We start from the raw sequence: 25,794 nt of genomic DNA, 5'->3' as shown, positions 1-25,794 counted from the left end.
CACATTCCAGGATATCTGGCTCTAGGTGAGTGATCACACCATTGTGATTATCTGGGTCATGAAGATCTTTTTTGTATAGTTCTGTGTATTCTTGCCACCTCTTCTTAATATCTTCTGCTTCTGTTAGGTCCATACCATTTCTGTCCTTTATCAAGCCCATCTTTGCATGAAATGTTCCCTTGGTATCTCCAATTTTCTTGAAGAGATCTCTAGTCTTTCCCATTCTATTGTTTTCGTCTATTTGTTTACACTGATCACTGAAGAAGGCTTTCTTAATCTCTCCTTGCTTCTTTGGAACTCTGCATTTAAATGGATATATCTTTCCTTTTCTCCTTTGCCTTTAGCTTCTCTTCTTTTCTCAGCTATTTGTAAGACCTCCTCAGACAGCCATTTTGCCTTTTTGCATTTCTTTTTCTTGGGGATGGTCTTGATTACTGCCTCCCGTACAATGGCACAGACATCCATCCATAGTTCTTCAGGCACTCTGTCTCTCAGATCTAATCCCTTGAATCTGTTTGTCACTTCCACTGTATAATCAGAAGGGATTTGATTTAGGTCATACATGAGTGGTCTAGTGGTTTTCCCTACTGTCTTCAATATAAGTCTGAATTTGGCAATAAGGAGTTCATGATCTGAGCCACAGTCAGCTCTTAGTCTTTTTTTTTTTTGCTGACTGTATAGAGCTTCTCCATCTTTGGATGCAAAGAACATAATCAATCTGATTTCAGTGTTGACCATCTGGTGATGTCCATGTGTAGAGTCTTCTCTTGTGTTGTTGAAAGAGGGTGTTTGCTATGACCAGTGCGTTCTCTTGACAGAAATCTATTAGCCTTTGCCCTCCTTCTTTCTATACTCCAAGGCCAAATTTGCCTGTTACTCCAGGTGTTCCTTGACTTCCTACTTTCTCATTCCAGTCCCCTATAATGAAAAGGGCATCTTTTTTGGATGTAAATTCTAGGTCTTGTAGTTCTTCATAGAACCATTCAACTTCAGCTTCTTCAGTGTTACGGGTCAGGCCATAGACTTGGATTACTATATATTGAATGGTTTGCCTTAATGAACAGAGATCATTCTGTCATTTTTGAGACTGCATCCAAATACTGCATTTCAGACTCTTTTTTTGACTATGAGGGCTAATCCATTACTTCTAAGGGATCCTTGTCCACAGTAGTAGATGTAATGGTCATCTGAATTAAATTCACCCATTCTAATCCATTTTAGTTCACTGATTTCTAAAATGTTAATGTTCACTCTGGCCATCTCCTGTTTGACCATTTCCACTTTGCCTTGATTCATGGACTTAACATTCCGGGTTCCTATGCAATATTGCTCTTTAAAGTATTGGACTTTACTTCCATCACCTGTCACATCCACAAGTGGATTTGGTTTTGCTTTGGCTCTGTCTCCATTCTTTTTGGAATTATTTCTCCACTGTTCTCCAGTAGCATATTGGGCACCTACTGACCTGGGCAGTTCATCTTTCAGTGTCCTACCTTTTTGTCTTTTCATTCATACTGTTCATGGGGTTCTCAAGGCAATAATACTGAAGTGGTTTGCCATTCCCTTCTCCATGTCTGTAGGGATGCATACATCTTTTCAAATTGTGTTTTCCTTTCTTTGGAAAAATACTCAGAACTGGAATTGCTGGACCATATGACAAGTTCTATTTTTAATTTTTGTGGAAACTCCATACTGTTTTCCATAGTGGTCACACCAATTTACATTTGTACCAACAGTGTATGAGGGTTTCCATCATTCTAATCCTTGCCAACACTTGTTGATATCTTTTTAATAATAGCTATTCTGATGGGGATAATGTGACAATGTAATGTTGAAGTATGTTTCCTATATACTTACTTTGGGAGTTTTTTCAATAAATGGATATTAAAATTTTTTGGATATTTATCAGAAGCTTTTCAACATCTATTAAAATGATCATGTGGTATATCACAACAACTAATTTGAGGATACTGAGCCATTCTTATATTGCTGAGGTAAATCGTAAATGATCATGTTCTCTGATCCTCTTAATGTTTTACTGGATTTGATTTCCCAACATTTTGTTGAGGTTTTTTTCATCTGTATTCATCAGGGATATTGACCCATAATTTTCCTTTCTTGCAGTGTCTTTGTCTGGCTTTTGAATCAGGGAAATTCTGGCCTAGAAAAATGAGTTTGGAAGAGTTTGAAAAAGATAGGCTTAATTCCTTTTTAACGTTTGATATAATTCACTTATGAAGCCTTCTAATTCTGGACTTTTGTTTGCTGGAGTTTTTAAATTACTGATTCAGTTTCACGACTGAGTTTGGTGAGTTCATATTTTGTGTTTCATTCTGATTTGGTCTTGGAAGACTAAGTTTCTAGGAATTCATCCATTTCTTCTAGGTTTTTCGTTTTATTGGCATATAATTGTCAAATTAATCCCTTTTGATGCTTTGTATTTCTGTGGTGCTGGTTTTAACTTCCCTCTTATTTTTTTTTATTTTATTGGGTTGGCCAAAAAGTTCTTTTGGATTTTTTGATAAACCCCTTTCAGAGAAAGACAGGCTATTTTGTCTGCTTCATCTGCAACTGAGCCCTGGTGGGATAGCCAGTTAAGAATTGCTACTTTGTTTGCTGTCGTCCTGTAGGACTTGTGAATGGAAGCCCTTTAAATATTTATCAGGTTCAGTTGATCAGATCAGATCAGTTCAGTTCAGTCACTCAGTGTGTCCAACTCTTTGCGACCCCATGAATCGCAGCACCCCAGGCCTCCCTGTCCATCACCAACTCCCAGAGTTCACTCAGACTCACATCCATCGAGTCAGTGGTGCCATCCAGCCATCTCATCCTCTGTCATCCCCTTCTCCTCCTGCCTCCAATCCCTCCCAGCATCAGAGTCTTTTCTAATGAGTCAACTCTTGGCATGAGGTGGCCAAAGTACTGGAGTTTCAGTTTTAGCATCATTCCCTCCAAAGAAATCCCAGGGCTGATCTCCTTCAGAATGGTATGGGGACCCATACCTTGTTTGGCAGACATAAAATCTGGTGTGCAGATGTGTGTACCTGCTCAGGTCAGTACTAGTGACTTGAATCAGGCTGGACAGAGAAGGCAGGAGAGGTGTATCCGCTGATGCTGTCTAATTAGAAGCCTGGCCCTAGGCAGCAACGTGTAAAGTATGCAGATAAAGTTCTATTCAGGGAAAGACTGGCATATGAATGATCCTGCCTAATCCTTCTGCACTGAGCCCTTGGGAGATAGCCATGGCAATGCTAGTATGCCTATTAAGAATTGCTTCTTTGTTATTATACCCTGGATCTCATGTACATAAGCCCAGTTAGATTTCTGAGGTGGGTGTTTTGAAACTCCCTCTTATTGAAAGTCTCAAATGTATTGGAGTACTAGATGTAGAGTCCAAACCCTTTGTTCCTCAGGGATGAGCTTGGGGGTCATTCCCAATTATACAGTACTGTGTGAGGAAGGGGTTTATGGCAAGAGTGTGCCTTGGCCTTTCAAACCCACTTCAGTGTGGCTATTTTTTCATTCATCTGATGTGTAGCATCAGAGGGAATTTCTCCATGTGTATATCTACATTCATTTTGGGATCAGGAAAGCTCAGGAAACTCCTGCATTGCCCTTTTGGTTGACTCCTACCTCAGTGTCTTCTAACTAATCAGGTTACTCAGTATTTTAGTGTCAGAGAAAAGATTTTTAAAATAAGGTAGGATATATCTAAATATGCAGCAAAATGGATTACTTAAAATAATTATTTTCCCAAAAGGCAGTTTCAAATAGTTTCAACATAAAATGTCAAGCTAATGAGAGAATTTTGCATTATCTTACATTTTGAAATATCTGGAATTTAATGTAGTATCATAGATATAGTAACAAAAACTAGCTTTATGATCCAGCCTCATCACTTCCAGTATGATCCATGGCAAACCAATAAACTGTCAAAGCCTCAAGCTCTTTTTGTATTTTTAAGAACATATCTATTTTAAAGGATTTACTGACAATTATCATGATTCAATACACTGTTTCACAACCTAAATGATTTTCTTTGTAATATTTCCTGGCAAGAGACAACTTTTGTAATATGTTGGATATTAGGTTAAAATCTCCAGACTAAATTTACTGTAAAAATTTACCACTGAACCTCAATTTTTAGCATTACAGATGTGTAACTAGACTCACTGATAAAATCTAGTTATTCTGAATTCCATGTTATTATAAATCAAGGAAAATAAGATTTTATTTTAAATAAGAAAACCATTAAATCTTGTTACATGGAAAATATTCTCAATTTTTAGCATAAGTCATTACATTATATCTAATTGAACATACATTTTATATAATACTTTTTGTTTAAAATAGACAAAAATTAGGGATTGTCTAAATTTTAGACAACCACTCACTCAAAACTAATACCACTAAATGATTTTGTAGTGGTTATTCACTTTTTAATAGGTGGTTTTCTGGTGTTTATTATATATTTATCCTGGAATCATAAATAAAATATATCACATCTAGCTCAATTATGGCCGGTTAGAAATAGAATAATATAAACCCATGGTGGTGGTGGTTTAGTCACTAAGTCATGTCCAACTCTTGTGACCCCATGGACTGTAGCCTGCCAGGCTCCTCCGTCCATGGGATTTTCCAGGCAAGAGTACTGGAGTGGGGTGCCATTGCCTTCTCCATTTAAAAGGGAAGAACTAAACATTTTTCCAGAGAGGACATAAGAATAGCCAACAGGCATATGAAAAGATGCTTAACATCACTAATCATCATGGAAATGCAAATCAAAAACATGATATCACTTCACACCTGTTGCTGCTGCTGCTAAGTCACGTCAGTCGTGTCCGACTCTGTGCGACCTCATAGACGGCAGCCCACCAGGCTCCTCCATCCCTGGGATTCTCCAGGCAAGAACACTGGAGTGGGTTGCCATTTCCTTCTCCAATGCATGAAAGTGAAAAGTGAAAGTGAAGTTGCTTAATTATGTCTGACTCTTCGTGGCCCAATAGACTGCAGCCTACCAGGCTCCTCCATCCATGGGATTCTCCAGGCAAGAGTCCTGGAATGGGGTGCCATCACACCTGTTAGGATGACTATAATTCAGAAAATAGAGGCAACAGATGCTTGTGAAGACATGATGAAAAGAGAACCTTTATATACTGTTGGTGGGAATTTAAATTGGTCTAACCACTATGGAAAATATCATAGAGGTTTTAAAACATTAAAAATTTATCATCTAGCAATTCCACATCTGGTATATACCTAAAGGAAATGAAAACAGGATTTTGAAGATATATATGTATACCCATCTTCACTTCAGCATTATTCACAATAGCCAGGATATGGAAACTTAAATGCCCATCAATAGATGAATGGATAAGAAATATATAATGTATATATACAATGGAATTATATTCAGCTATGAGAAAGGAAGACGTCCTGTGATTTGTGACAACATGGACGGACTATTCAACATGGACCTTAAGTAAATTATGCCAACTGAGATAAGTCAGAAAAACAAATACTGTATAAATTGACTTGTGTGGCCTCTAAAAAAGTAAAAATCATAAAAAAAGAGTAAAATGATGGTTAGCAGTGGATAGTGGGAATGTGGAAGAATAAGATAGAAGTTGTTTAAGGGTCCAACCTTGTAACAAGTAATGAATAAGCCAAAGAGATCTAGTGCACAGCCTAATGAATATCGTACTACAGTCGAACTTGTATTGTACTACAATCAAACTAAACATTATCCCTCACACTGAACAAAAGGGATAACTATGCAGTGTGATAGAGGTGCTAAGTATTACTGCAGTGGCAATCATATTACAATGTATAAGTGTATTAAACTGATACCTTAAATTTATAGAATGTTATATGTCAAATATGAAGTGAAAGAGTTATTGCTCAGTCGTATCCAACTCTTTGCAAGCCCATGGACTGAGCCCACCAGGCTCTTCTGTCCATGGAATTCTCTGGGCAAGAGTACTGGAGTGGGATCTTCCTGACCCAGGGATTGAACCCTGGTCTCCTGCATTGCAGGGGAATTCTTTACTATCTGAGCCACGGAAAGCCCATATGTCAAATATATTCAAAATTTAAAAACTGGAGAAAAAAATATTTCAAGATGAATGAAAATATAAAACATAACAAAACTTATGAGATGCAGCAAAACAGTGCTCAGAGGAAATTGTATAGCTATAAAACACCTACATTAAAAGAGACAAAAATCTCAAATCAATAACATAATTTCATAGCTTGCAGAACTAGTAAAAGAAGAGCAATCCAAACCCAAAACTAGCAGAAGTAAAGAACTAAAAAAGATTAGAATGGAGGTAAATGAAATACAGAATAGAAAAAACAATGGAGAAAATCAACAAAACCAAAAGTTGATCTTTTAAAAGATCAAGAGTTGGCAACCCTTTAGCTAGATTGAAAAGGAAAAAGAAGATGCAAATAACTAGAATCAGAAATAAAGTAGAGGCATCACTACCAACCTTACAGAAAAGAAAAATAGTATAAGAGAATACTATGAGCAGTTATATGACAACAAATTAGATAACCTAGATGAAATGAACAAATTTCTAGAAACACAAAGTAGCTAAACTTCTTAAGAATAGAAAACCTCAACACACTTACAACATGTAAAGAACTTGAGTCAGTAATCAAAAATGCCAGCACCGCCCCCCCCACAAAAATCAGGGAACAAATGACATCACTGGTGAATTTTACCAAAATTTAAAGAAGTAACACCATTCTTTCTTAAACTCTTACAAAAAATTGAAGAGAAGAGAATAGTTCCTATCTCATTCTAGGAGATCAGTATTGCCCCAATTTGAAAACTGTATAAAACATCACAAAAAAAGATTACAGACCAATATCCCTTATAAATATAGATGAAAAATCCCCCAAAATTACTAGCGAACTGATTGTACAATATGACTAAATAGTATTTATCCCAGGTATGCCCAGGGTGGTCTAACATAAGAAAACCAATGTAATATACCATAAAATGCATAAGGGCATTTGACAAAATCACCTTTTCTTTTTTTAACAAAAAATTCAGAACACTAGGAATAAAAAGGAACTTCCTCAACATAACAAAGGGCATTTATTTAAAAAAAAAATACAGCTAACATCAAATTCAGTGTGAAAGACTGAAAGCTTTCCTCCTAAGATTCAAAACAAGACAAGGATGCCTGCTTTCACCACTGCTATTCAACACTGTGTTAACAATTCTAGCCATAACAGATAGATAAGAACAAGAATTTAAAGGAATTCAAATTGGAAAGGTAGAAATAAACATATCAAAAAAATCTCAGGGAATCTAAAAGAAAACTACTAGAGCTAGTAAAATATTCAGCAAAGTGTCAGGTTACAGCATCAACACACAGAATTAGTTGTGTTCACCAATAGAGAACAACCTGAAAAGGATATTAAGAAAGTAGTTTCACTTATACTAGCATCTAAAATAAATAACTAGGAAAAAATTTAACCAAGGATGTGAAAGACATATAATGAGAAGTATAAAACATAGCTAAAAGAAATTAAAGAAGACCTAAATAAAAGGAAAGATATCCTGTATTCATGGATTAGAAGACTTAATATTGTTAAGATATCAGTACTAGCTATAGCTATCTATAGATTCAGTGCAATGTCTATCAAAATTACAAGACCCCTTTTTGTAGAAATGGAAAACTTGGTCCTTAATATCAAAGGGCTCTGAGTACACAAACAAACAAAAACCTAGAAAACAAACCACACTGTTGTAGGCTCACATTTTCATTTTCAGAACTTACTATAGGAATCAAAACAGAATGATACTAGCAAAAGAATATGAAATAGAAATGGAATTGTAATTATAGAAATAAACCTGTATGTCTATGGCCACTTGATTTTTGGAAAGGGTGCTAAGGCCATTCATTGGAGAGAGTCTCTTCAACAAATAATGCTAGGACAAGTGGATTTCCACATGGAAAAGAATAAAATTGGACCATTTAACCTCATATTAAATAAAAACTAACTCAAAATAGATCAGTGGCCTAAATATAAAACATAAAACTCTTAAAAGAAAATATAATGGTAAATATTCATGGCCAGTAGATTCTTAGATATGACACCAAAACATAAGCAAATAAATTGAACTTCATCAAAGTTAAAATTTTGTGCATCAGAAGGACATTTTCAAAAAGGTGAAAAGATAGCCCATACAATAGGAGAAAATGTTTGCAAATCATATCTGATAATGGTTTAATACCTGCAATATATAAAGAACTCAAGAAGACAAATAACTCAATTAAAAAATGGCAATGGACTTCAATAGACATCCTTCTAAAGAATATACACAAATAGCCAATAAGCACATGAAAGATTATATAACATCATTAGTCACTAGGGGGATTAATGTAAATCAAAATGACAGTGAGAATCATACCTATTACTATGATTATAATTTTTTAGAAAAAGAAAATAACAAGTGTTGGCAAGGATGTGCAGAAATTGGAACCCTTGGGTATTGCTAACAGGGATGCAAAATGATATATTTTGCTGAAAAAAAAGTTTGGAGTTTCCTCAAAACGCTAAACATAGAGTTACCATGTGACATAGCAGTTCTACTCTTGGGTATATAACCATAGGAATTAAAAAGAGGGACTCAAAACAGATACTTGTTTGCCAGTGTTCGTTGCAGCATTATTCACTATAGCCAACAGATGGAAACAACCCAAGTACATAAGAACAATTAATGGATAAACAAAATGTGGTATATACATACAGTGAAATATTATCAGCCATAAAAAGAATGAGGTTTTGATATATTATGTAGTATCAGTGAACCTTTAAAATGTTAAGTGAAATAAGCCAGCATAAAGGATGAATATTGTATGATCCCACTTCTATGAAATATCTTGTTGTTGTTTAGTCACTCCATCATGTCTGACTCTCTGCAACCCCACAGACTGTAGCCCACCAGGCTCCACAGTCCATGGGATTTTCCGGGCAAGAATACTGGAGTGGGTAGCCCTTTCCTTCTCCAGGGGATCTTCCTGACTCAGGGATCAAACCCATGTCTCCTGTATTGGCAGACATATTCTTTATCAATGAGCCACCTAGGAAGCCCATGAAATATCTTCGAATAGGCAAATTCATAGAGACAGAAAAGTAGATTAGAGATGCCAGGAGCAGAGGAGAGTAGGCAGTTGGGGAATTACTGCATAATGGCTACAGAGTTTCTCTTTGTGGTAATGGGAAAGTTTTTTAGAAAAAAATAGTGGCAATAATTGTATAACTTTGTGAATGTAATTAATGCCACTGAATTGTATATTAGAAAAGTCAAATTTCATATTATTTGTGTTTTATCACAGTTAAAAATACTCTTTTTTAAAAAAGACATGATTCTCACTTCATACCTGGTTACAGAAACAAAACTTTTAAGAATTATATAATACAGCCTGATAACTTTATAAATATATTCAAAGTAAATCATGTGTTATAGAATATGTTGCAATCTGCAATATATATTAATCTATATAAAAAGTTAATTTGGCAGGATTAATAAATGATTCTGGGATCCTAAAGATATAGAAAATAAAAAGAAATTTAAAATTCATTTTGCATTAACTTTTCATGTCTATTAACAGAGTAACTGTATACCTGCTTATGACTAAAAATATCCACCACTGCTAAGGCTTGCTTATATCAATCAAATTTTGACACATCAAAACTATTACATAATATGCAGAACAATAAAACACCAAGCTTTAATATTTCATCTGTCCCATCACAGATAAAGGGTAGGATATACCTCCTTTTTTTCAGCAGTACGTGAACCAAGAACTTCCAGATGTACAAGCTGGTTTCAAGAGACAGGGGAACCAGAGATCACATTGCTAACACTCTTTGGATCATAGACAAAGCAAAGGAGTTCCAGAAAAACATCTATTACTGCTTCATTGACTACACCAAAGCCTTTGACTGTGTGGATCACAACAAACTATGGAAAATGCTTATAAGAGATGGAAAAACAAAACCATCTTACCTGTCTCCTAGAAACCTGTATGCAGGCCAAGAAACAACAGTTAGAAGCAGAAAGGGAACAATAAACTGGTTCAAAATTTGGAAAGGAGTAAGACAGACTGTATATTATCATCTTGCTTTATTTAACTTACATTCAGAGTACAGCATGAGAAATGCTGGGCTGGATGAATCACAAGCTGGAATCAGAATTGCCAGGAGAAATATCAAGAACTTCAGACATGCAAATGATACCACTCTAATGGCAGAAAATGAAAAGGAACTAAAGACCCTCTTGATGAGGGTAAAAGAAAAGAGTGAAAAAGCTAGCTTAAAACTCAAAATTCAGAAAACTAAGATCCATGGCATCTGGTCCCATCACTTCATGGCAAATAGATGCGGAAGCAGTGGAAACAGTGACAGATTTTATTTTCTTGGGCTCCAAAATTATTGTAGATGTTGACTGCAGCCATGATATTAAAAGACCCTTGCTCCTTGAAAGGAAAGATATGACATAACTAGCCAGCATATTAAAAAGCAGAGGCATCACTTTGCCAACAAAAATCTGTATAGTCAAAGCTATGGTTTTTCCAGTAGTCATGTACGGATGTGACAGTTGGACTGTAAAGAAAGCTGAGTGCCGAAGAATTGATACTTTTGAACTGCGGTGTTGGAGAAGACTCTTGAGAGTCCCTTGGACTGCAAGGAGATCCAACCAGTCCATCCTAAAGGAAATCAGTCCTGAATATTCATTGGAAGGACTGGTGCTGAAGATAAAACTCCAGTTCTTTGGCCACCTGATGTGAAGAACTGACTCATTCGAAAAGACCCTGATGCTGGGAAAGATTGAAGGCAGGAGAAGGGGATGACAGAGGATGAGACGGCTGGATGGCATCACTGACTCAATGGACATGAGTTTGAGTAAACTCCAGGAGTTGGTGATGGACAGGGAGGCCTGGCGTGCTGCAGTCCATGGGGTCACAAAGAGTCAGACACAACTGAGTGACTGAACTGAATTAACCTCTAAAGAATTTTTTTCATAAGAACTACAAAATGTATTTCAAAATATATTCATAATAATATTCAGTACATGCTGAAAATATAGTTGAGAAGCTTGATTTGGGACATTCTCAAAATATGCTAATGATTCATTCTGTTCTCTGAAGTCTATCCTTATATACAGACATTCACCCATCCACTCAACGAACATTCTGCAAACAAACATTCCATCCTCAAAGCACTGTGCAGGTTACTAAAATTACAAAAATGAAATAGATAATTGTTGACAGTCTTTCTGTCTCTGAATCTTCAAAATATAGTACTTTATGGTCTTCGATGGCAAATATAAATTTGTACTGTATTTTGTGGAGAAAAAGTCATGCTTTGTTTTTTAGAACACAAGAGAAATCCTTCTGAGGTAAAATGGTTTTGGCAAAAATAGAATTTATGAAGAGGCAGAAGTACCTGTATGAGATTCTGGAATGCTGGTTCTTTTTTATATTTTTTCTAAATCTGATGGTGACTTGGAGATTTTCTCCACAGTTCTTTATTACTGTTTGATTTCATGCAATGAGTTTGTCCAAGAGCTTTATCTTTTTCACCCCCAGTGAGAAAACAAATCCGTTTCAACTTTGTGATTATCATCCTTTCCTTTAATAGTTCTAAAATCACTTCATTATTTCCAGTCAGAATTAATTTCTCTCTTAACCCCTGGGTGCTCTGCTTCACATCATCCTAAGCTTTAGGACAGAGAAGCCTCTGCCTGATACATTACAGGTTGTTGTGGAAGAGGGGGAGAAACTGCTGCAGCATCTCAAACTGATGAATATGCTACCCAGAAACAATGCACACAATATTTTCTTTGGACATTCATTTTCATTTGTCAAGTCTCGTGCCATGCCTAAATCATAAGGGGCAGAGAAGTACAAATAAGCCAGGCATTCAGGAGACCAGAACACTTGTGAAAAGCTCCAAATGTACCACAGTCAGGGAAATTTTAGTCTAATTCACTTAAAAACTTGAATAAAATGGATACTGCTATATAAAAATTACCAAACATACTCAAGAATAACTAGAAAACATTAGTATACCAACAACTATTCACGAAATTGATATTTAAAAATCTATACCACACCTGAAAAGACTACAGGCTTTATAGGTTAGATTTATCAAACCACCAAGAATTCTAATTTTATGCAGACCATTTTTGAGAGTAAAAAGAGAACACAGGATTGCCAGTGTCAGAACAGAGACAGCCAGTGCCTCTTGCTTGCAAGATATGCAGACACACAGATCCACAGAGAACTGTCACCTAACTGCCAGCATGTTTTATGAAGACAATAAAATCATGAGATACAATCCAGGCAAATATTGCATAAAACAGAAAATTATAGACCAATCTTCCTTATAAACATAGGCATAAAAATGCCACGTAAAATATATGAAGTTGAATTCATCAATGTGTAAAAACCAGTATCACGAACACATGGAATTTATCCTGGATTTAAAGGAATGATGAAACATGGAAAATCTATCACCTTAATTCATCACTGTAACAGATCTTTTTAAAATTATTCAACATTTTTTAAAAATCTACTTTTGAATTCATCACATTAACAGATTAAAGAAGAAAATCATATGAATATATTTATCTCAATACAGAGGAACTGTTTTGACGTGATCAGAAATTGAGTATGTTCAGTATTGGCACAAAAATCCAAATTTTCTGATTCCTTGAAGAGTATGATTTCCACTGTAGTGGAAAAGTGTCCTTTACCTTGAAATACCATAGTTAAAATGTGCTAATAATACTGGCTATTCTTTAAACCATGTCTTAATAACAAATTCACTTTATCAAGTTATCACTAAATAGTAAGTTGTGCTTAAGTCTGAGGATTTCCTGGTGCAGAAACTTCTGTCCATTAATTCCAATTCAAATCCAATTTTGGAATGAAGTGGTTATATGTAATATATACATTGACTGTTATATGCTTTTCAGTGTGCTGTCTCCTAGGCCAGGCACTTCTAATGGGGGCAAAAACTGGTTCTTGGGGCACCAAAAAAATCTTAGCTGTAACAGTAGTTTTTGGCCCTCACGAGCTCAACCCTACCTGAAAAAAATTTATTCCTTATTTTAAATTTCTCTCAGTAGAGGGAAATTGGATTTAAGCTAATTTGATTTACTGATTAGAATATTTCAGATAAATTTTAATTCAACTATTTTTTTCCTCCTTACATGGGTGATAATGCAATAAACAAAAAAAAGATTGATAAACTGTTGTAGAGTATGAGTTTCTTTAGACAGGAACCATGTCTAAAAATATCTTTAAATCCTCAGCCTCTAAGTGATAGTACATATAATCTTCATAAATTTTAATATTCCATAGTTTCACTATCTGATACTCTGACAGTTTAAAGTTAACAACTGCCTTAGAGAAATCAACTCATATTTGAAGGAAACAGTTTCTCACCATTTGTCTGAACAAACAATATATTGATTTATTCACAAAAGACAGACATAATATGAAGAACAAGAACTGAGAAAAGCAGCTGCTTTTCATATTGAAAGTAACAGTTACAATATTAAATTAAAAATAAGAATAATTTATTGAAACTTTAGTATTGGCCAGGAATGTGCTTAGCATGTATTAATTTATATTTACTGATTTACTGATTAAAAGAATTTTTACTGATTAAAAGAATATAGGGGTAGGGGAGGAAGAGGTACAAACTACAAGTGAGAGGTATAAAATAAGAGATAAGGATATATTGTACAACATGGAAAAAATATGGCCAATATTTTAGAATAACTGTATATGGAATGTAACCTTTAAAAATTGTAAATCACTTTATTGTATACCTATAACATATTACTATATAACTGACAACTATACTTCAATAAAAAATGAAATTTAAAAATTATTAAGATGCCTGTACTACTCAAAGCAAAAACAGACTCAGTACAATCCCTATCAAAATACCAATGGCATTTTTCAAAGAAACAGAAAAATAACAGTTGTAAAATTGGTATAGACTCACACTGTTGTTCAGTAGCCAAGCTGTATTCAACACTTTGCAACTTTATGGGCTGCAGCACACCAGGCTTCCCTGTCCCTCCCATCTCTTGGAGTTTGCCCAAATTCATGTTCATTGAATCAGTGACGCCATCTCATCCTCTGTCACCCTCTTCTCCTTCTATCTTCAGTCTTTCCCAGCATCAAGGTCTTTTTCAGTGAGTCAGCTGTTCGCATCAGGTGGCCAAAGTACTGGAGCTTCAACTTCAGCATCAATCCTTCCAAAGAGTACTCAGGATTGATTTCCTTTGAGACTGACTGGTTTGATCTTGCTTTCCAAGGGACTCTCAAGAGTCTTCACCAGCATCACAGATTGAAAGCATCAATTTTTTGGCATTCTGCCTTCTTTAATGTCCAGCTCTCACACCCATACATGACAACTGGAAAGACTATAGCCTTGACTATTCAGACCTTTGTCAGCAAAGTCATCTCTTTGCTTTTTAACATGTTGTGTAGGTTTGTCATAGCTTTCCTGCCAAGAAGCAATTGTCTTCTAATTTCATGGCTACAGTCACCATCTGCAGTGATTTTAGAGCCCAAGAAGAGGAAATCTGTCACTTCTTCCACCTTTTTCCATTCTGTTTGCCATGAGGTGATGGGACCAGATCATAAGATCTTAGTTTTTTTAATATCCACTTTTAAGCCAGCTTTTTCACTTTACTCCTTTGCCCTCATCAAGAGGCCTCTTAAGTTTCTCTTCACTTTCTGTCCTTAGGGTGGTATCATCTGCGTATCTGAGGTTGTTAATATTTGTCCTGTCAATCTTGATTGCAGGTTGTAACTCATCAAGCCTGGCATTTCACATGATATGCTCTGTGTATAAGTTAAATAAACAGGGTGATAATAAACAGCCTTATCGTACTCCTTTCTCTATCCTGAATCAGTCAGTTGTTCCATACAGGGTTTTAACTGTTGCTTCTCCAGTTTGTTATGATCCACACAGTCAAAGGCTTTAGTGTAGTCAATGAAACAGAGTTAGATGTTTTCCTGGAATTCCCTTGCTTTCTCTGTGATCCAGAGAATGTTGGCAATTTGATCTCTAGTCCCTCTGCCTTTTCTAAACCCATCTGCCTGAACATCTGGAGTTTTCAGTTCATGTAAGGCTGAAGCCTAGCCTAGAGGATTCTGAGCATAACCTTCCTAGCATGGGAGATGAATGCAATTGTCTGATGGTTTGAACCTTCTTTAATATTGCCCTTCTTGGGAACTGGAATGAGGACTGACCTTTTCCAGTCCTGTGCCCACTGCTGGGTTTTCCAAATTTGCTGACAGATTGAGTGCAGCACTTTAGTAGCATCATCTTTTAGGATTTTAAATAGTTCTGCTGGAATTCCATCACCACCTCAAGCTTTATTGGCAGCAGTGCATATATGGAACCACAAAAGATCCCAAATAAAAGAACCTTGAGAAAGAACAGAGTAGAAGGTATCACGTGATGATTTCAAGTTATATTACAAGGCTATACTAATCAGAACAGTATGGCATTGGTATAAAAATAGACTCATAAACCAATGGAACACAGTGGAAACCTCAGAAGTAAATCCTGGTATACATAATCAACTAATTCTTAGTAAGGGAATCAGGAATATATTCACAATGGGGAAAGGAAGGATACTCTTTTCAATAAATAGTATTGGGAAAACTGGATTGCCACACACAAAAGAGTGAAACTGAACCCGTGTGTTACACCAGACACAAAAATCTATTCAAAAATATATTAAAGAGTTAAATGTAAGATCTGCAACCATAAAAATCTATAAGAAACCATGTAGGATAAGCTCCTTGACATGGGCCTTTCCAGTCATTATTTTTGGATATGACCACAAAAGGTCAGGCAACAACAGCAAAAATAAACAAGCAGGACTATATCAAACTAAAAAGCTTCTTCCGCATGGCAAGGGAAACAAGCAAAATGATTGTCCATGGTTTTGGAAAAAAAAATATACGAACCATATATCTCAGCAAAGATAGTGGATATTTGCTAAGAAAGTAGACAGAAGGTACTCTCAAAACCACAAAAAAGGAGATGGATATGTCAGTTAGCTTGATTATAATAATCATCTCACTAAATATTATATATCAAATCATCCTACTTTACACCTTAAAATATACACAATTTCTGTTATACAGTATAAAACATATGTGAACAATAATTTAAGATTGTTCTTGATCAAAGAAACTTGACTTTAAGTAACCATAATGATAACTCAGGTAGATGCAACCTTTCTATGAGAATAAGAAACCTGATGTGGAGCAGAATATTCAACATTACTTTTGTTTTTATTAAATGAGTTATTAAAAAGAATGAATCAGAATCTACTTCAAGCTTGAGCCTTACAGAAACTTTATCACCAGAGTAACTAGCATATGCCAGAATATATCTTTTCTGCTCAGTTTATTATATTATCCCCACCCACTCAAACTAATAACCACATTAGTAGACAGTAGATAAGTACAAAGCAAAGGCTAATATTAATAATCGTATTCAGTTCAGTTCAGTCGCTCAGTCATGTCCGACTCTGCAACCCCATGGACCGCAGCACTCCAGGCCTCCCTGTCCATCACCAACTCTCGGAGTTTACTCAAACCCATATCCATTGAGTCGGTGATGCCATTCAACCATCTCATCCTCTGTCGTCCCCTTCTCCTATGGCCTTCAATCTTTCCCAGCATCAGGGTCTTTTCAGATGAGTCAGTTCTTCACATTAGGTGACCAAAGTATTGGAGTTTCAGCCTCAACATCAGTCCTTCCAATGAACACTCAGGACTGATCTCCTTTAGGATGGACTGGTTGGATCTCCTTGCAGTCCAAGGGACTCTCAAGAGTCTTCTCCAACACCATAGTTCAAAAGCATCAATTCTTCAGTGCTCAGCTTTATTTATAGTCCAACTCTCACATCCATACATGATTACTGGAAAAACCATAGCCTTGATGGGACAGACCTTTGTTGGCAAAGTAATGTCTCTGCTTTTTAACATGCTATCTAGGTTGGTCATAACTTCCCTTCCAAGGAGTATCTGCATTTCGTGGCTACATTCACCATCTGCAGTGATTCTGGACCCCAGAAAAATAAATCAGCCACTGTTTCCACTGTTTCCCCATCTATTTGCCATGAAGTGATGGGACCAGATGCCATGATCTTAGTTTTCTGAATGTTGAGCTTTAAGCCAACTTTTTCACTCTCCTCTTTCACCTTCATCAAGAGGCTCTTTAGTTCTTCTTCACTTTCTGCCATAAGGGTGCTGTCATCTGCATATCCAGAGAAGGCAATGGCATCCCCCTGTAGTACTCTTGCCTGGAAAAATCCCATGGATGGAGGAGCCTGGTAGGCTGCGCTCAATGAAGTCATTAAAGTCAGACACGACTGAGCAATTTCACTTTCACTTTTTACTTTCATGCATTGGAGAAGGAAATGGCAACCCACTCCAGTGTTCTTGACTGGAGAATCCCAGGGACAGGGGAGCCTGATGGGCTGCTGTCTATGAGGTCTCACAGAGTCAGACATGACTGAAGTGACTTAGCAGCAGCAGCATCTGCATATCTGAGGTTATTGATATTTCCCCCAGAAATCTTGATTCCAGCTTGTGCTTCATCCAGCCCAGCGTTTCTCATGATGTACTCTGAATAGAAGTTAAATAAGCACGGAGATAATATACAGCCTTGACGTACTCCTTTTCCTATTTGGAACCAGTCTGTTGTTCCATGTCCAGTTCTAACTGTTGTTTCCTGACCTGCAAACAGATTTCTCAAGAGGCAGGTCAGGTGGTCTAGTAGTCCCATCTCTTTCACAATTTTCCACAGTTTATTGTGATCCACACAGTCAAAGCCTTTGGCATATCATATTATTCATCTTTAAAAAGCCTTTAACGTCTAAAAAGACCTAACTTTTTTAGGTCTCTAAAAAATAAACTTCACTATTTGTCAGCTAAACCCTGGTTGTCATTGGGCAAATAATTAGCATGTAAATAGGAAGCATTAATATAAACATGGCTAGTGAAGGTGATGAAATTCCAGCTGAGCTATTTAAAATCCTAACAGATGATGCTCTTAAGTGCTGCACTCAACATGTCAGAAAAAGTGGAAAACTGAGCAGTGACCAAAGGACTGGAAAAGGTCAGTTTTCATTCCAATCCCAAAGAAGGGCAGTGCCAAAGAATGTACAAACTACCATACAATTGCCCTTATTTTGCATGCTAGTAAGGTTATGCTCAAAATCCTTCAAGCTAGACTTCAGCAGTAGGTGAACTGAGAACTTCCAGATATACAAGCTGGGTTTAGAAGACAGAGGAACCAGATATCAAATTGCCAACATTTGTTGGATCACAGAGAAAGATAATATTTTAAAAAATCTACTCCTGCTTCATTGACTACACAAAAGCCTTTGACTCTGTGGATCACAGCAAACTGGAAAATTCTGAGAGATGGGAGTACCAGACCACAATGGATGGTGACTGCAGCCATGAAATTAAAAGATGCTTTCTCCTTGGAAGAAAAACTACAACAAACCTAGACAATGTATTAAAAAGCAGAGACATTACTTTACTGACAAAGATCTGTAGAGTCAAAGCTACGGTTTTTCCAGTAGTCATGTATGGATGTGAGAGTTGGACCATAGAGAAATCTGAGAACTGAACAATTGATGCTTTTGAACTGTGGTGTTAGAGAAAACTCTTGAGAGTCCCTTGGACTATAAGGAGATCAAACTAGTCAATCCTAAAGGAAATCAGTCCTGAATATTCATTGGAAGGACTGATGCTGAAGTTGAAGTTCCAGTACTTTGGTCACCTGATGTGAACAGTTGACTCATTGGAAAGGACCATGATGCTAGGAAAGATTGAAAGCAGGAGATGGGGATGACAAAGAATGAGATGGTTGGATGGCATCACCAACTCAATGGACATGCATTTGAGCAAGCTCCAGGAGTTGGTGATGGATGAGGAAGCCTGGCGTGCTGCAGTCCATGGGGTCACAAAGAGTCAGACATGACTGAGCAACTGAACTGAACTGAACTGATCCATGTTGCTGCAAATGGCATTGTTTCATTGTTTTTGATGGCTGAGTAATAGTCTATTGTGTATATATAACACATCTTCTATATTCATCTGTAGATGGACACTTAGGTTGCTTCCATATCTTGGCTATTGTAGACAGCACTGCATTGAACACTGGGGTGCATGTATCTTTTTGAACCATGTTTTTCTTCAGATACATGCCCCAGAGTGGGATTGCTGGATCATATGGTAGCTCTGTTTTTAGTTCCTTAAGGAACGTCCATACTGTTCTCCATAGGGGGTGTTCCAATTTACATTCCCACCAACAATGTAGATGTGTGTGTTGGTCGCTCAGTTGTATCCAACTTTTACAACCCCATGGACTGTAACCTACCAAGCTCTTCTGTCCATGGAATTCTCCAGGTAAGAATACTGGAGTGGTAGCCATTCCCTTCTCCAGGGGATCTTCCCGATCCAGGGATAGATCCCAGGTCTCTTGCATTGCAGGCAGATTCTTAACTTTCTGAGCCACTAGGGAAGCCCCAACAATGTAAAAAAGGATCCTTTTTCTCCACATGTCCCACATTTGTTATTTGTAGGCTTTTTGATGATGGCCATTCTAACTGGTATGAGGTGATATCTCACTTTAGTTTTGATTTGAATTTATCTAATACTGACGTTGAGCATCTTTTCATATGCCTCTTGGTCAACTCTAAGTCTTCTTTGGAGAAACATCTATTTAGGTCTTTTGCCCATTTTTTCATGGGTTGTTCTTAAAATATGTATGGAGACACAAAAGACCCCAAAGAGCCAAAACAATCTTGAGAATGAAAGACAGACTTGGAGGATTAGGTTCCTTGACTTTAAATTACACTGCAAAGCTACAGTCATTAAAGCAGTATGGTGCTGACACAAAACCAGACATAAAGATCAGTGGAACAGGGTAGAGAGCCCATGTAGCACCTATGATCAATTAATCTATGACAAAGAAAGCAAGACTGTACAATGGAGAAAAGATAGTCTCTTTTAATAAATGATGCTGAGAAAACTGGACAGCTACATATGAAAAATGGAATTAGAACATTCTTTAGCACCATACACAAAAATAAACTCAAAATGAATTAACAGCCTAAATGTAAGACCAGATACTATAAATTCTTAGAGGAAAATATAGGCAGAACACTCTTTAACATAAATCACCACAATATCTTTTTCAATCTTCTCCTAGAGTAATGAAAATGAAAACAAAAGTAAACAAATGGGACCTATTTAAACTGAAAAGTTTTCATAGCACAAGAAACCATAAACGAAATGAAAAGACAACCCATAGAATGTGAGGAAATGTTGCAAACAATGCAGCCGATAAGGAATTAATCTCTAAATCTTATAAACGGCTCATGCAACTCAATATCCAAAAAATGAACCTCACAAAATTTTAATTAAAAAATCAGATGATATAGGTGAGAAATCTGAAATCAAAGAGATCAATAAACTTGCCCCAAGTAAATGACAGAACAAAATTAGTCTCTTAAAATTTCTGCCAGTTATATGACCAATAAGGAGTTCATATCCAAAATATATAAAGAGCTCATACAACTCATTATCAAAAAAATCAATTAAAAAATACACAAGACCTGAACAGACATTTCTCCAGAGAAGACATACAGATGACCAATAGGAAAAGATGCTCAACATTACTAATCATCAAAGAAATGTAAATGAGGTATTATCTCACACCTGTAGAATGGCTACCATCATAAAGACCACAAATAACATTGATGAGAATTTAGAGAAAAGGATATCCTACTACATTGTTTGTAGGAATGTAAATTGGTATAGCCACAATGTAAATTAGTATAAAGTTTCCTCAATAAACTAAGAATAGAACTACCAATTGGTCCTCCATTTCCATTCTTGGATATATTACTGAGGTTAAAAAAAAAAAAACAGTAATTTGAAAAGGTATATTCATGAGACAGGGATCAAGACCATCCCCAAGAAAAAGAAATGCAAAAAGGCAAAATGGCTATCTGAGGAGGCCTTACAAATAGCTGTGAAAAGAAGAGAAGCCAAAAGCAAAGGAGAAAAGGAAAGATATTCCCATTTGAATGCAGAGTTCCAAAGAATACCAAGGAGAGATAAGAAAGCCTTCCTCAGTGATCAATGCAAAGAAAAAGAGGAAACAATATAATGGGAAAGACTAGAGATCTCTTCAAGAAAATTAGAGATACCAAGGGAACATTTCATGCAAAGATGGGCACAATAAAGGACAGAAATGGTATGGACCTAACAGAAGCAGATGATATTAAGAAGAGGTGGCAAGAATACACAGACAAACTGTACAAAAAAGATCTTCATGACCCAGATAATCACGATGGTGTAATCACTGGCCTAGAGCCAGACATCCTGGAATGTGAAGTCAAGTGGGCCTTAGAAAGCATCACTATGAACAAAGCTAGTGGAGGTGATGGAACTCCATTTGACCTCTTACAAATCCTAAAAGATGATGCTATGAAAGTGATGCACTCAATATGCCAGCAAATTTGGAAAACTCAGCTGAGGGAACAGGACTGGAAAAGGTCAGTTTTCATTCCAATCCCTAAGAAAGGCAATGCCAAAGGATGCTCAAACTACCACACAATTGCACTCATGTCACATGCTAGTAAAGTAATGCTCAAAATTCTCCAAGCCAGGCTTCAACAATACATGAACCGTGAACTTCCGGCTGGTTTTAGAAAAGGCAGAGGAATCAGAGATCAAATTGCCAACCTCTACTGGATCATCTAAAAAGTAAGAGAGTTCCAGAAAAACACCTACTTCTGTTTTACTGACTATGCCAACGCCTTTGACTGTGTGGATCACAATAAACTGTGAAAAATTCTGAAAGAGATGGGAATACCAGAACACCTGACCTGCCTCTTGAGAAATCTGTGTGCAGGTCACGAAGCAACAGTTAGAACTGGACGTGGAACAACAGACTGGTTCCAAGCAGGAAAAGGATTATGTCAGGCTGTATATTGTCACTGTGCTGATTTAACTTCTATGCAGAGTACATCATGAGAAACGCTGGGCTGGAAGAAGCACAAGCTGCAATCAAGATTTCTAGGAGAAATATCAATAACCTCAGATATGCAGAAGACAGCACCCTTATGGCAGAAAGTGAAGAAGAACTAAAGAGCCTCTTGATGAAGGTGAAAGAGGAGAGTGAAAAAGTTGGCTTAAAGCTCAACATTCAGAAAACGAAGATCATGGCATCCGGTCCCATCACTTCATGGCAAATAGATGGGGAAACAGTGGCTGATTTATTTTTGGGGGTTCCAGAATCACTGCAGATGGTGACTGCAGCCATGATATTAAAAGATGCTTGCTCCTTGGAAGAAAAGCTATGAGCAACCTAGATAGTATATTAAAAAGCAGAGACATTACTTTGCCAACAAAGGTCCATCTAGTCAAAGCTATGTATGGTTTTTCCAGGAGTCATGTATGGATATGAGAGTTGGATTATAAATAAAGCTGAGCACCTAAGAATTGATGCTTTTGAACTATGGTGTTGGAGAAGATTCTTGAGAGTCCCTTGGACTGCAAGGAGATCCAACCAGTCCATCCTAAAGGAGATCAGTCCTGAGTGTTCATTGGAAGGACTGATGTTGAGGCTGAAACTCCAATACTTTGGTCACCTAATGTGAAGAACTGACTCATTTGAAAAGACCCTGATGCTGGGAATGATTCAAGGCCAGAAGAGAAGGGGACAACAGAGGATGAGATGGTTGGATGACATCACCAACTCGATGGAGATGAGTTTGGGTAAACTCCAGGAGTTGGTGATGGACAGGGAGGCCTGGCCTGCTACAGTCCATGGGGTCGCAAAGAGCTGGACACAACTGAGCGACTGAACTGAACTGATGTACCCCAGTGTTCATAGCAGCATTATATACAATAGCCTATGTAAGGGTCCATCAACAGATGAACAGATAAAGATGGGATATACATACACACAATGCAATATTCCTCAGTCATTGAAAAAAGAATGAAGTTTTGACACTTGCAACAATATGGATAGGCCTGGAGGACACTATGCTTAGTGAAATAAGTCAGAAAAATACAAATACTGTATGTTATCACTTATATATGGAATCTAAACACTAAAATGAGTAAATATGACACAACAGAAACAGACTCATATAGAGAACAGACTAGTTGTTATCAGTGGGGACAGGCAAGGAAGGAAGACAGGAGGAGGTAGGAGATTCAGAAGTATACACTACTGTGTATTAAAATAAGCTACAGGATATATTGTGTAGCACAGGAAATATAGCCAATATTTTATTATAACTTTAAATGGAGCATAATCTATAAAAATATTAAATCGTATGCTATATACTTGACACTAATATTGTAGATCAACTATACTTCAGTTTTTAAAAAAGAATAGTCTCTTGACTCCATATTCCATGCTTTTCGCTAATTTTACTGTCCCCCTTAGAAGCTTTAACTGAAAAAGACTTCTGATAGTTGCTTATCATTAAAAAGAAAAACTGTATGAATACAATATATGCCCCTCAGTGAAATCAGGATAATGCTCTGGTCATGATACTCATGTTCATAATGCAGCTTCCTTTCTGAGCACTTATCTGAATTTAATGGGCTTTCAATTGCATGTTCATATATCTTCTAGGTTTCCACAGACGTGCAGCTCCAGTTACAAGAAGGCAGTTCCCACACGGTGCACACAGGATGGATTACCTGCACTTCGAGGATGACAGCCGTGGATGGTGGTTTGACATGGATATGGTGATCATCTATATTTATTCAGTGAACTGGGTCATTGGATTCATTGTTTTCTGCTTTCTTTGCTATTTTTTCTTTCCATTTTAGGAATTTTCATACCTTAATACTGTTGCACAATTACAAGTGATGTAGATAACAATACTTAAACATTTTTAAAATGTGCTTTGAAGTTTTTATAATGTATTATATAAATTGTTGGTGTTTATAGAAAATACGAGAATGGATTTATTTATGAATGTTTCATGTAACAAACTGAACTTGACTTAAGATCTAATCTATTAGCACTTAGCAACAATGCACTATTAATTTTACAGTTCTCCTTGATTTGGGATTTGTGGTTCTAATTTTACAATGTCACTTTTACACATATTGTAAAGACTGAGGTTTTCCATCCACTTAAAAATACAAAATGAAATGATAATATGAGTAGATATTATCTTTAATTATAAACTATCTAGTAATCGTCACCTATTCTCAGGCAAGTTATATACATTAAAGGTAAACCATCTTCTCTGGGAACTAATCTAGCAGGGTATATTCAGTTTTGCTTTCCAGTGATCTCTATTTATGTCCTTAGTTTCCTTTCTATTACCAACACAGCTGACTATACTTTGTTTTTAACAGACCTAATAATATCATTAGTGCAATGTTTTAAACTATTACAAGAATAGAATAGTAAACACAAACAAAATAAAAAGGAAAAATAAAACTAATTCACACCAACAAAGACTTAGAAAATTACATTAACATTTTTCCAATTGCAGGATTACTCACCTGAAGAAATTAAAAAGTTACTTTCAGAGCAATGCATGTCTAAGCTGTAATTAATTTAGTGATTCTTTTAACTTGGAGGTTGTCAAATATATTGTAAATGTACAATAAAGAGTGGCTTTTAAATTTTTTCATTGTTATTAACTAATTTTATGTCTGAAATAAGAATTGTTGAAAACAGGCTTAAGGGTTTATAGAACAAAAACTTGGCTTATTATTATTATTACTACAGTATTCCTTGGAATTAGTTTTCCCATATTAATTTTTTTTAATTTTATTTAACTTTACAATATTGTATTGGTTTTGCCATATATCAAAATGAATCTGCCACAGGTATACACGTGTTCCCCATCCTGAACCCTCCTCCCTCCCCATACCATCCCTCTGGGTCGTCCCAAGCATCCAGTATCGTGCATCGAACCTGGACTGGCAACTCATTTCATACATGATTTTATACATGTTTCAATGCCATTCTCCCAAATCATGCCACCCTCTCCCTCTCCCACAGAGTCCAAAAGACTGTTCTATATATCAGTGTCTCTTTTGCTGTCTCGTATACAGGGTTATTGTTACCATCTTTCTAAATTCCATATATATGCATTAGTATACTGTATTGGTGTTTTTCTTTCTGGCTTACTTCACTCTGTATAATAGGCTCCATTTTCATCCACCTCATTAGAACTGATTCAAATGTATTCTTTTTAATGGCTGAGTAATACTCCATTGTGTATATGTAAATATTCTTTAAAAAGGAGATCTGAATTATCCCAGTACAAAAGAAAATTCGGGTAGGTAGTCCAGTATTAAAAGTGAAAAAACTAAAGCACAGAGAAGTAAGCTTGTTTATTTCTATCATTTAGGTGGTCTTTGTGTAACCTAGAATCAAAGTTTTTATTATGAACTACTAATTCAACATTTCTACACTATGATACCATATACTTGGTAAGGCAGTAGGCATATTTTAACATAAGGTAAGTGACCCTCTCATGGCACTAAAACTACTACTGCCATTCAAACAAATTGAGATTGATCAGTCTACAGAAAGTCCAATTGTGTCCCAATTGCTGACTATATTTGAATAAAAGCATTTAACTGACAGTATGTGATGTTCTAAGAAAATATGGAAGAGTGATAAAAATTTTATTCTAACATTGCTTACTGTGTT

The 25,794-nt window shown here is 36.4% G+C and overlaps 1 protein-coding gene across 3 annotated transcripts in view; it reads left to right on the top strand.

Annotated features, from left to right (window-relative positions):
- The window catches only part of RNF180 (ring finger protein 180), a 281,830-nt gene extending 257,071 nt beyond the window's left edge, over positions 1-24,759 (top strand). For all 3 annotated transcript variants that reach the window (XM_070774630.1, XM_070774632.1, XM_070774631.1), the window contains one exon: positions 23,746-24,759. In XM_070774630.1, coding sequence (XP_070630731.1) covers positions 23,746-23,945 — 200 coding nt within the window. In that variant the 3' untranslated portion in view covers positions 23,946-24,759. The remainder of the gene's footprint in view (positions 1-23,745) is intronic.
- The last annotated feature ends 1,035 nt before the right edge of the window (positions 24,760-25,794 follow it).

The sequence above is a fragment of the Bos indicus genome, chromosome 20 (assembly GCF_029378745.1).
Source record: "Bos indicus isolate NIAB-ARS_2022 breed Sahiwal x Tharparkar chromosome 20, NIAB-ARS_B.indTharparkar_mat_pri_1.0, whole genome shotgun sequence".
NCBI classification, from domain to species: Eukaryota; Metazoa; Chordata; class Mammalia; order Artiodactyla; family Bovidae; genus Bos; species Bos indicus.
Note: the sequence above shows the minus strand (reverse complement) of the source record. Positions and strands in the feature narration are given on the sequence as shown.